Source organism: Ceratotherium simum, chromosome 3, assembly GCF_057802395.1.
Source record: "Ceratotherium simum simum isolate JZ-2026a chromosome 3, ASM5780239v1, whole genome shotgun sequence".
Classification (NCBI taxonomy): Eukaryota; Metazoa; Chordata; class Mammalia; order Perissodactyla; family Rhinocerotidae; genus Ceratotherium; species Ceratotherium simum.
The window spans coordinates 27,430,167-27,443,333 of NC_141902.1; the positions used below are offsets into that span (position 1 = coordinate 27,430,167).

Genomic DNA, 13,167 nt, shown 5'->3' on the forward strand with positions numbered 1-13,167 from the left:
GGGGCAGGCGGCGGGGGTGGTGTGGTACAGAAAGCAGCCCCTCTCGTGACCCTATGGTTCCTCAGAGTTCTCTCAAAGGCATTCTTGTTCCCCCCACCCACCCCCATGTTTATCTTCTCAATGCCACTCTTTTCACCCCATACCCACAGCCTTTCCCTGGAGTTTTCAAGATAATTGTTTCTTAAACATGTATTGTTTATTCTGTAATGTCACTGGGCCCTTATGTTCAGATGCTTTTTATTTTGAATTTTAACCTTATGCTATTTTTATGTGCTTTTATATTTAAATTCCAACCATTTTACAACATGATCTTAGCAGCATCAAATAGTCTACAACTTGGGAAATTTAAAAATACTTTGGTTATCTAATTAGCCAGGGTAGATATACTAAAATTGTTTTTAATTTTTTGAAATTCTCTAAGTCTACCCCTTCCTTTACTTTAAATATCCTAATTTTCCACAGCTGAAAAACAAGAGGAGACCTAAAACAAAACGACACATAAAGCTACCAGAAGGCGGAATGGCGGTGAGGAAGGGGGGTTGTAGACTGTTCTCTCTTTTCAAGAGATCTAATCCTTCTGCAAACATGTTCCCTGTTTCTTCAAAAATCCACCTTCTGGAAATCTACTCTGCCCACCCCTCTGCACCACAGATTGCCCTCCTCTGCAACCCCTGAACGCCGTGCCTCAAGTCAAAACCACCATTCTCTGCCGAGTTGGCCTGGAAAAGTAACCTGTCCTCAAACCCACCAGTTGTGACCCACCTTGGTTTCCTGGTCCTATCAGGCAGGGCATCCAGAACCTACAAGGTAAAAGGAGATTTCTTCCAACAGGGCACCAGGGAGAGGTGGAACCAGATTTATGCACAACAAATGGGAAAAATCAAACTGGCAGAGCAGATAAATTAGGGAGAATTTTTTCACTATACATAAATATACATTGTGTAAATCCTCCAGATAATGCCCCCAATGGTACAGTTGTATCTGATTTGATACACAACTGATGTTCATAAAACATTTCAGGAACATATCATTTGCCTAAGTGGAAGCACACTAATTTTATATGTCTATATTGACAAAAAAATTACTTTGATTCATTATTAGTATTTTATGCATAATCTTAATCCCAACTCTTTCTATTTTTTCTCTATATTCTAGCCAAAGAAATAGGAACCAGTCTTCTTATCCATTTTCAAATAAATCAAGGTGTCCTTCTGAAACTCAGGCAATAAAAATCTGGTATTTTTTCATTCTTTGCGGTCAAAGGGTATGCCTAATATTTTCTATGGACCCTGAAGAGCCAGATATATTAAGTATTATTATTACTATTAATGGCTCTTACATGTTAGTGTATGAATTATTTTAGAAAATAACCAAGATAAAATCTCTTGGGGGAATTTTTTGATGGAGATTAAATAGTTAAACCTATTAATACTCACATGTTATTTATAATTAATCTGTTACCATTTTAATTGCTTACTGAAAATATTCATTTAACTTACAAAGATACTTTATGGTTAAATGATAGATGAATGCATCTCAAACCCTAGTGTGGGGAGAAACATATTTATCAAACAGCCTATTCAACAAAAGGAGTGAAACAAACACATTTCCTCCCTCTATCTTTTCTTATCATCTGGATTAGGTACTTCAAATTCTTTCAAGGTCTTTAGAGAGAGTTTCTGTATGGTAGATTGCAATATATAAATAAAACATAAAATAAAGATCAAGTCCTGCATTAATCAATGCTTTTATAATAAACCATAAAAATTCCTCTGTAACCCCGTACAAGAAAAATCCAATCCCAAACCAATGGACCACGTAAATCAACTAATAAATCTAATGATATCCTGGAGCAATAAAAAACATGAATTGTCCTTGGAGTTTGTTATAATACAACTAGACCCATATTGCATAAGAATGAGATGGTCCCTTGCCAGTCAGGTGGGCTCAAGGGTCAGACAAACAAGATCAAGCAGAGAAAGAATGACTGTGTTAGATCAGTGGCATTTGGCAGCATCCATTCACTCAACCATTCAGTCACTCAGAAAATAGTTATTCACTCTTACTGTGCTAGATGGGATGAATAATGGAGGAGACAAATAAGAAATTAGACAATAGCAATATAAGATGATACATGCTCCGAAACGTCCTTCAGAATGGGCCTTCGGAATCAGGAAAGCCTTGAAGATCAGGACTTCCAAACTCAGTCCTGAAGGAAAAGTGGGCATTACCTAAGCAAAGGGAGCAGAGAAGGCAGCGTATGCATAGGTTCCAAGCTGGAGCATGCCACTGTGAGAGCCCTGAGGAGTTCCGTGCACCTGAACACTAAGGAGGAATTGCAAGGGGCATGATGGAGTGGTAAATAAGGGCCAGATAATGAATATTTTTGCATGCTATGGTGAGATGGGATTTTAGCTGAGGGCAAAGAGGAGGCATTGCTATGATGGTAAGTGGAGGAAAAAGTAGACGTGGTAATTGTGGGGTGCATGTTCCACACTGTCTCAATCTTAGCCCCTCTTTGGTGAACACTGTTTTTGGTTGGAGTTACTGGTCCTTCCCTATCATTCACACGTGCCCCTGTTCCTTGATCTGCCAGATTCTGCATCTCAGTATCTTCCAATAGATAAGAGTTTCCATCCATCTAGGAAACTAACCAGCATCTGGATAGTTTCTCTTACTAAGTAACCCAAAATAACTAATGACACCACCACTTCTTTAAAAAGAAAAAAAGTTTTAATAGTATTCTGTTTATCTCATAACTCTTAGGCATTAGTTATCAGACAAAAGCATTCTCTCCCCACCTCCCTGTGTTGTATTTCCCTTGTCTGACTTCACCATTCTTCTTAGCAGAGTACAGAAAGACATGAGACAGACCAAAAACACATCTCTGGACACAGTGGTGACAGATTTCATTCTCCTGGGCTTGTCTCACCCCCGGAATCTGAGGACCTTCCTCTTCCTGGTCTTCTTCTGCATTTACATCCTGACTCAGCTGGGGAACCTGCTCATTGTGCTCACCGTGTGGGCTGACCCAAAGCTCCATGCTCACCCCATGTACATTCTCCTGGGTGTGCTCTCCTTCCTGGACATGTGGCTCTCCTCAGTCATCGTTCCTCTGCTAATATTGGATTTTACTCCTGCCAGCAAGGCAATACCATTTGGTGGTTGTGTGGCTCAATTGTATTTCTTTCACTTTCTGGGCAGCACCCAGTGCTTCCTCTACACCTTGATGGCCTATGACAGGTACCTGGCAATATGCCAGCCCCTGCGCTACCCTGTGCTCATGAATGGGAGGTTATGCACCATACTGGTGGCTGGAGCTTGGGTGGCCGGCTCCATCCATGGGTCTATCCAGGCCACCCTCACCTTCCACCTGCCCTACTGTGGGCCCAACCAGGTGGATTACTTTGTCTGTGACATCCCCACGGTATTGAGACTGGCCTGTGCTGACACGACCGTCAATGAGCTTGTGACCTTTGTGGACATTGGGGTAGTGGCTGCCAGTTGCTTCATGTTAATTCTGCTCTCTTATGCCAACATAGTCTATGCTGTCCTGAAGATCCGCACTGCTGATGGGCGGCGCCGGGCCTTCTCCACCTGTGGCTCCCACCTAACTGTGGTCACTGTCTACTACGTCCCCTGCATTTTCATCTACCTTCGGGCTGGCTCCAAGAGTCCCCTGGATGGGGCAGTGGCTGTGTTTTACACTGTTGTCACTCCATTACTGAACCCTCTCATCTATACACTGAGGAACCAGGAAATGAAGTCTGCTCTGAAGAGAATAACAGCAGGTCGAAGGGCTGCGAGTGAAAATAAGTAACTATAGGCTCAGGGACTACCTACATCACTGTCACTACCACTCTTTTCAGCTACTGCTGCATGTGGTAAATGTTCAATAAACTGTTAATGATTAACACTCAGTAACACTCCAACTAAACTGAACTGAATTTAATTCTATTTAGAAGAAACTTCTGAATTCTTCGGATTCATAATCTTTTCATCTCATTAAATTGGTTCAAGTTGTTTTACATTATGTGTTTAGAAATAAATAGATACATTACTTCTACCGCCTTCTGACTACCTTGTGAGATAAGAAAATGCCTTATCAAAAGTCAAATAGGATGAGAATGTGTCAACCTCTTCAGAAGTATATTATGCCAGAAAATGTGAAAGAGAAAAAGCATGACATAATGCTAGATTAGCCCTCTTTTCCTTCTCTATGCCTGTAAACCCTAGACTTCTATAAATTCTGTGTTTCTTTGCTTGTGCATGGCATTAACATTCCCAAGCACTTGAACTTGTAAATACTGGATCATTTAAGTTTCCTTTCTGTTCCTCATTCTCCCCATGTGCTAAGACATCAAATTCTGTCCCCTCCACCTTTATAAAGGCTCTCTTGATTCCTGACTAGTCTTTTGTCCTCTCCCTCCTCATCCGTACCACAGTCAAAATTACACTTCTGAAACATAGAATCTATAGGACTCGCCAATGAGTGTAAAATAAATCCAGGCTCCTTAATCGGGAATTCAAAGTCAAAAAAATCTGGACCCAACATACCTGATCTCCCAAGATACCTCTACCCTCCTTTCCCTCTCCCATCCTCGCTGACTTACTGCCATTCCTTGAGCATGCCCAATACTTGCCTGCCACTCTTTTGCTCAAGCTCTCCCCTCCCTCTGGAATACACTTCCCCTCAAAATTCATATTGTCTAATCTCTCACGGACTTTTCTTAGAAGAGTGTCAAACTATGTCCTCCAAATTTTAAAACTCTTCTTAATGAGGATCTTGGCCTTTATGGTTCTTCCAAAGACCTCCTTCACTGCCCTGTACCCCTGAGTACACGTGCAAATAATTCTGAAGGCATATAGATGGTACTGATTTCCCAAAAGGAAATAGATGGCCCACCCAGAACAGGATAATTTGAGGAGGATTTCTTTGCATAGGAACTGTTTACAAAGATATGGGAGTAGGGGGACCACAAGGAAAAGTTGAGTAACCTGGGGCTTAGTAACACTCAAACTTTTTACCACCCCCAGGGCAGAAGGGACAGTGAGGGCACAATTAGGAGGGCCAGGAAGAAAAGAGTCACATAACTCTCCCATGCCCTCTCCTCCAAAGTAATGACACTTCTATATATAGCCCTATAGGCATCTAGGCTTTCCTGAGCTACACATGTAACAGTGAAAAATTCACCCCTGAGATGGGGTATATTCTTGTTGATGGAAACATCTTCCTCCACCATTCTTTTGGTTAATTTTCCTTAGGAACTAGAACAAAAAAGAGGTTAATTTCCACATGAGAATATACTCCACACGTCTGAGCATCAATGTGCCTCTGGAAACTCCATAGACACCACAAAGACGAGAAAATAACTGGACAATAGGACATTCTATCTTTCTCACACTGAGGTGTATAGAGAGCCCCAAAGGTCTCAAGGCAAAGGATACTGAAGTTGGATTCATCCCCAAGTACTCAAGGGAACAAGGCTGCAAGATGCTCAAAAATCAGAACTCAGGAAGCATCACTCTGAACATCATAGAAGATAATCAGACTAAATGCACTCCAAATTCCTCCCCATCATGAGAACCATGTTTGTTTTTTTTTCTTTTGTGAGGAAGATTAGCCCTGAGCTAATATCCATTGCCAATCCTCCTCTTTTTGCTGAGGAAGATTGGCCCTGGGCTAACATCCATGCCCATCTTCCTCTACTTTATTTGGGACGCCGCCACAGCATGGCTTGACGAGTGGTGCATCGGTCCGCACCTGGGATCCTAACCTGCGAACCCCGGGCCAGGAAGCGGAGCATGTGAACTTAACCGCCTCCACAGGAGCAGCGATGGGCTCCCTTATAGGGGTGTCTTCATGGGAACATTTTCTACTGATGAATCCACAGGGTTTAGTCCAAGTGATTCTGTGAACACTGAACAACAGAATTGTGTGTAAAGAATAGAGATGACAAATGAGAAGAATAACATGAAGTAAAGGCAGAAGTGATTAATTTGACAATACTAATAGTTTTCCTTTTTCGTGACACAACAAAATGGAAAAAAGAAATCAATTAGAGGTGGAGTGTGTGTGTGCATATATTGAATATTGTGTGTTTGTGTGTTGTGTGTGTTTTGAAAGTTAAATAGAGAAGTGAATTTACCTATGTTTTAAGTATACTTTCAACAGCTAATATAAAGATAATCTTGCAAAAATTCAAAAGCAAGTTGCAGAGCGATGGGTATTAAATGATCTTGTTTTCGTTAATATATGTATAATTGTATAACCTTTAAAAAGTATAGGACCACACAGAGTTAACTACTAACATTGGTTACTTTCGAGGTCACAACAGGAGAGTGTAGTGAGGAGATTTTTTCTTGTTCATGTCTATACTGCTCAACGTTAAAATGAGCAAGTTTTGTTACCTAATTTAAAAGAAACTGAAAGCAAATGAGAACTGAAAGGAGAGAGATACAAGAGGAAGAAAGAGATGGAAAAAAAGGAAGGGGGAAGAAAAGGAGAACAGAAGAAAAAAAGAGAATTAAAAAGGAAAACCTCAACCATATCTTAAACTATTTATCAAGCTGTCCCAGAAAGAAATTTCCTATGTTGCCTGATAAATATGTTTCAACACCTATTGGCCTCTCATTACTACCATTTACTACCAAAGGCAGCTACAATAAAAAAGACAGACAATAACAAGTGTTGGAGAAGATGTGGGGAAATTGGAACCCTCTTACATTGCTAAGTGGAATGTAAAATGGTACAGCAACATAAAAATCAGTTTGGCAGTTCTTCAAAATTCTAAACATAGAATTACCATATGACTCAGAAATTCTACTCCTAGGTATGTTCCAAAAGAAATGAAACCATATGTCCACACAAAAATGTGTATATGAATGCTCATAGCAGCATTATTCAAACAGCCGAAAGTATAAGCAACCGAAATGTCCATCAACTGATAAATGGATAAACAAAATATGGGGTATCCATAAAATGAAATAGCATTCAGCCATAAAAAGGAATGAAGTTCTGATGCATTCTACAACATGAATGAACCTTGAAAACATTATGCTAAGTAAAAGAAGCCAGACACAAAAGGCCACATATCACATGATTCCATTTATATGAAATGCCCAGAATAAGCAAATCCATAGAGACAGAAAGTAGATTAGTGATTACCAGGAGTTGGGGTGGGGGAGGAGTAAGGGGCGAGGATGAAGAGTGACTGCTAATGAGTACTAGAATTCTTTTCGAAGTGATGAAAACTTTCAGGAATTACATAGTGGTGATCAATGCACGACTTTGTAAATACACCAAGAACCACTGAATTGTACACTTTGAAAGAGTGAACTATATGGTATGTGAATTCACCTCAATAAAGCTATTATTTTTAAAATCTTAAATCAATGTTGATTTAAGATTTTAAAATCTTACTTTAAATCAATGTATTATGCAAAAAAAAAGCTATTTATTGAGTCCTGCTATGAACACAGTTCAGTTTTTGGAACCTGCCGACTGACTGGAATTTTGAATCTTTTCTGCTCATTTTTGTCACACAGAGACAAAATCATCCTCCCTCATGAAAGGCCTATGGAATCAAAAATATTGAAGCTATTGCTGGGTCCAGAGGAAAGTGAGGCTTTCCTGGACTTTCGTGAGTATATATTTAAAGACTCCTTGTGTATGCTGAATTCAGTCTCTTGTACAACAGCAGACTTTTGTGCAACAGTAGATGGATAACAAATGTGTAGGAGTTGCTGCCTGCCTCCTCACCTTACTCAACTTTGTCTATATAGCATGTTTGTGTATTTTCCCATATTTTATAAAATTAGTAAAAAATGGGAAACTTAAATTAGTGTCAGTGATGAGAAAATTGAAATAAACTCATGTAAATGGGATAAAGATGAAAATAACCAAACTGGAAGAAAAAAAAAGTTAAAGACAATTTATATCCCTTGTGAATGCTCTGGAATAATTATATCCTACTTACTACATATAAGTAGAATATAGCACCGGATTATAATAGATATGATATTGTCATCTTGTGGTACCATATAGCATTGCCATTTACACACACACTCATTCTCACATATACCCCCAAATGATTAATATCATCTTTCCCTATCAAAACTATAGAAATATGAAATCAAAGGAAAGCTTAAGAAGCATCTAGTCCTTCTCGACTGTTTCATTTTATAACTGACATTATGTAAAACTAAGCTAGTCAGCAAAATTCCTTGTGAGGCTCTGTCCCTATATCTGAAACTAGGTTTCTTCCCAAACATTGCTCAAAACATGATTAACCTTTGTTAAATAAATAAAGCCCTGTTACTATTCATCTAGGCCTATTCTGAATTGAGTGGTCCAGACGAGAAGCAGCTTGATTACAAATATACCCTTGCAATTTGGAGCATCTTTCATGGTGGGTCCCAATGTGGGGTTCATATTTGAATCTCCGTATGCTTTCTCTGTCCACAGACATCCAAGGCATCTCTCTCCTCACTGGCACTGACCAGGGCCTCACACTGGGACACAGGCACTTCTGGCTTGCTGCCTCTGCAGGCAAAAATGTTCCTCCCACCACCAACCCAAGATGAATTAACAGGTGCTGAGCATTGGAGGCACATCCAAGGGAGGGGGCTCACAGAAACAGTGGTAAAAGATATGAAGGAATCTGGGCAGAGTATCAGTGTTGTCCACCATGGTCTGTCTCTCTTCCAATCTATTCCTTAAACGGATGCCAGAATGATCATCCTACAATTTCAACCTGCCCATGACACTCTCCTACTTAAAGCCTTCAATGGCTCCCCAGCCGCTACAAAGTAAGGACAGATTATTTATTCCATCTATAAGATCCCAACTATATCTCACTTTAATTCCTTCACAACCTATGCTACAGATGTTCTGAGTTGTTTGCCGTTGCCCACTCATGCCAGGCCGCTTCAGGTCTCCATCCTTTCGCTCCAATGTTTTCCTCTGCTGAAGTGCCCCTCCATGTCTACTCATCTTTCAAAGAGCAGCACAAGGGTTACCTACCCTGTGAAATTTTCCTAGCCCCACTTAAACCATCCAGCAATCTTCACTCTTCTTTGTGGTCCCCCTCTAACCTGTAGTTGATATAGTCCTCCCACCATAATATAAACTTGAGGATGGAGTATGCCTAAACAATTTTTTCCCTAAATAAATATCTACGTCTATATAGTCATTGATCTTGAAACCCAAGATTTTATGGAAGTGGAGGACAAGCAGAAATCCTAATGCACTAAATTTAAGACGTAAAGTCAAGATAGTGAATGTTGAGCAATCCTTAAAGGATCTTGGTATAGAAAATATGTGGAAATAGAAAGGATGTAGATCAAATTCATAAAGTACATTATATATAATATACAATATGTTTTTTCTGTGGTGGGGCTTTTTTCTCTGGAAAGATACGTCAGTCATGCTAGAATGGGAAACGAAAATAAACCTTGAAGGAGAGAGAGGGGAAAGACTATCACCATGGTCTGGGCATGGATTCAGAGCGGAGAGAAAGCAAGCTTCCAAGAACAATGTGGGGCTGAGAGTGGAGACCCTCCAAACTCAGTCCTGTTGGAAGAGGGTTGCTATACTTGCAGGAGTTGACCAGAAGAGTGTGCTGCTGAGGAGCTGTGGCAATGGCAGCCCAGGCTGTGGTGGCTGTGGGAAAACAGTCTGGCCATGGTAGTGAGAGGAGAAAGACTGCCTGTCCTACCCCTGCACACCAAGAGGTGGTGCCTAAGTGGAGGGAACCTGCTGGTGGCACTGAGGCAGAGATGGCAAAAAATCCTCTAGACACCAGCAACACCATGTGGCCAAAGAACACAAGACTTCTCTACTGAAAGAACAAGTTTCCAGATTTTCTCTTCTAGATAGTGTTGAAACTGTACTGACCTCTGAAATAGATAAGCCCTTGGGTGCTTGGATTTACCCGAGGAGGGGGATAGTGGTAGAAATAGGAACATTTTCACAAGAGCTGCATGGAGACTCCTGAAATTTAATTCAGATATTGAAGCTGCCACCTCATTTTATATCACAAAGTGAGGCGAGACATATCAGTTCCTTATATTCCCTCCAGCCATTGGAGGAACCCTGCTTTACATCCCTCTCCTTCTTTCACCTCTGAAAAGAGGTAATAATTTTACACATCTTGAAGTGCTCTTCTATTTGCATGTCTGTGAACAGGACCTTATCTCTAGTCACTTAAAGCATCAATATGGCAGGAGTTTGCGGGGGGGGGTGGTGCATCTCAAGGAAGAAAGATTAGGATAGTAATGTCACAGTAGAAATAAACAAGAAAGAAATAATTACTATTCAGCTCCTGGTGGCCAAAATAGGTTTTCATGTCTGCAGCAAGACAACTGGCTTAAAAGTCAGGACTTGTCAAGAGAGAAAAAGATTCTCTAAATTACTTTATCTACCACTGTAATACATCAAGCCAAGCTTGGTAGACTTAAGCACAGAATTTATAGAGTGAAGTTTCCATACAGAATTAAGTGAGAGCAGGAAAACCTCATCCCTGCAAATTTGGGAGGATTGTGAAGAAAATAAAGGAAACAGAGGTAGACTATGGAGGTTAGATGCCAAGGTTCATGTTTATTCCAACTAGAGAACAAATCTCAGGGCAAGTGGGAGCTTTATGGAGAGTAGGAAAACCAAAGGTCACTAGAGATAGTGGCCTGTTTCTATGGGAACGGCATGGAGAGGCTACAGATCCTGAGGATAACGCTGGCCGTCAGTTTACCTCACAAGGGGAACATAAATATATGAACCTGGTTTTCCAGGACCTGAATTTTGTGAATAAGGAAATCAGAGGTGCCTGTATGTTTTGCCAGGGAAGAGAGAGAAGTATTGGGAATGACAGTGCAGCAGCTTAAGGCTGGAGTCAAAGAGAAGTCACCACACCATGCAGGGACTTTCAGACCAGAGGCCAAGAACAGGAACTGTGGATTCCAGCTAGTGGTATGCTGGTAAATGTTTAAAAACTGGCTCCCCCCAAGACCCCCACACCCCTAAAAAAGCCCTGATTTGTATTGCTTGCCTATTTCCATGGTTTAAATACTCTTAGCACGGTCAATTGCAAACTCCAACAGGACATCATTGCATATGGAGTTGATAATGGCGGCACACCATTATATAGTATTTCCACTATAAAGATATGATAGATGTAATAACCTCATAGATACTAATAAAACAGAATAAAATAATTAAAAAGTGATGAGTCTTGAGTATTATTACATTTTTAATATAATTTATTTAATTGAAAATGTGTAGTTAATTGCAAGTTTATATTTCAATTTAATTGCAAGTTTAACAAAGAGCTCACAAAATTTCTGAAAATTTGACAGTAAGCTATTGTGAGCCAGTACAAACAAACTCCAGCACACAACTGATTCCAAATCAGTATGGGGGGAGCAAGTCATTCCATGATTCCAGATGGGCCCATCCTCACCTGCATTGTTCAAGTTATCTACCAGACCTGCTACACCCCAACAAAGAAGAGCAAGAATCCAAGGAACACCACAACAATTTGAAACCATCTTCTTTCTCCACTGCCATAAGAACAATAGAGTCATCCAAGACTTAAAACTGGAGGTAAGTAAATTTACTCAACTGACCTAAATTTAGGGGAGTTTTTTCTCTCAGTATCCAGAGAGGTGGGAACATGTAAGGAAGATTAGCTCAATTAGTAAAAATTAAATACATTTTCAGTGCATTTCCGAGGATAACGTAGGTAAATATGTGATCCCACAACACTTCAAAGAAAAGAATCACAGAAACCAGCGGTTACCCAAACAGATCATGTTGTTCTTCACAGCTAACTATCTAGATATGTACAAATGATTCCTGCTTGCTGTCGAAACAAAAAATAATGAGGATCTGGGGAACATAGTTCTCATGGGGGAAACGTTTCAGAGTAGAACTCCCAAGAGGTAAATAGTTTTCTACAAATCTCTTGACGCTGTTGCAAAAAAAAAGAAACTCGATCAAAGGAGATCTAGCTAATAACATAACCAATGTAAAACTTAAGACCCTTACGTAGAGATGTCACAATCTATAAACGGCCTCCAAGGGCAGGAGGTCTCATAGATTATAAAATCATCAATGTGTCAATCCCCTGGAAGATTTTAATTCCACTCCAAAGCAGAGATCCAGTAACCCATCACCACAAGCCCAGGGGGTGCTCTGAAGGACGCTTTCCTCACCTGCTGGGCCATTCTACCTGAGAAAGGCCAGCCTCCTCTCAGATTTTGCTGCTGTGTTCAAGTGAGTCCAAGAAGGGAAGAGTTTCTAAAACCAGGTCAGTTCACAATAGGAGCCAAGACTTAATTTCCAGACTTTAAAGGTTTCATTAACTTTGTCAAAAACCATATTTAGTCTGTCTCTTTCCCTCATCTTCCTGACCTCACCCTCAACTCACAGAGTTAATACGTTAGGCATATTAATTTTGAATTAAATTGGCCTTTCTCCAGATTTGGGAACTTTCTTCTTTGAATTGAGAAAAAAATTAACATTTATCTTTTCTTTTCTCTATTTTGGGGGAGGTAATAAAGTAATATAAATGACACATCAGATTCAGCGTTACTGTGCCAACACAGAGACAGGTTCCTTAACCCTTCTTTTCCCAATGTTGAGCACACTTAGTCAACTTACTTAAAGGTTGGAAACCCTTCCATTTCAAGACCCTTTTCTGGGGAAGGTCCTCTTTCTTTTGACTTACAGTGCAAGGACACTGATGAATAATCAAAGCAATAAAATATGGATTCTGCCACCTCCCTGTACCCAAACTCTGTTCATTTCCCTTGCTCTGCCTCTCTGCTCAGGCTATCTAATGGCCTAAAAGAGCTATGGTCTGAGTCTGGTCCAAAAGGCAAACAAGAGTGAACAACTCAATGCTGTCATTCCTCATCCCTCAGGCTCAGCGATTCATGTCTGCTCTGAGCGGGGATGGCCCCAGGCCAAAGGTGCCCTATACAAAACCCCAGGTCAGTGTAGACATGTCAAAAAGAGGTCAAATCAGGGATAACCTGATTTTTTACAAGGTGAAGGAGGCTTTGCCTGCAAAGGGTTCTGAGTGAGTTGGCCTCCTAGTGAAGGGGAGCCAAGCAAACAGTCCATCCTGTGACTTCCTGTCTGACCCTGTAAACAGGGTCTCGTCCCTC

General features: G+C 40.5%; 1 protein-coding gene across 1 annotated transcript; it reads left to right on the forward strand.

The window, feature by feature from the left end:
• The first annotated feature begins 2,863 nt into the window (after positions 1-2,863).
• Positions 2,864-3,820, forward strand: OR10G2 (olfactory receptor family 10 subfamily G member 2). The gene has a single exon (XM_004421264.3). It carries the CDS (start codon positions 2,864-2,866, stop codon positions 3,818-3,820), a length of 957 nt encoding a protein of 318 aa, XP_004421321.2.
• The last annotated feature ends 9,347 nt before the right edge of the window (positions 3,821-13,167 follow it).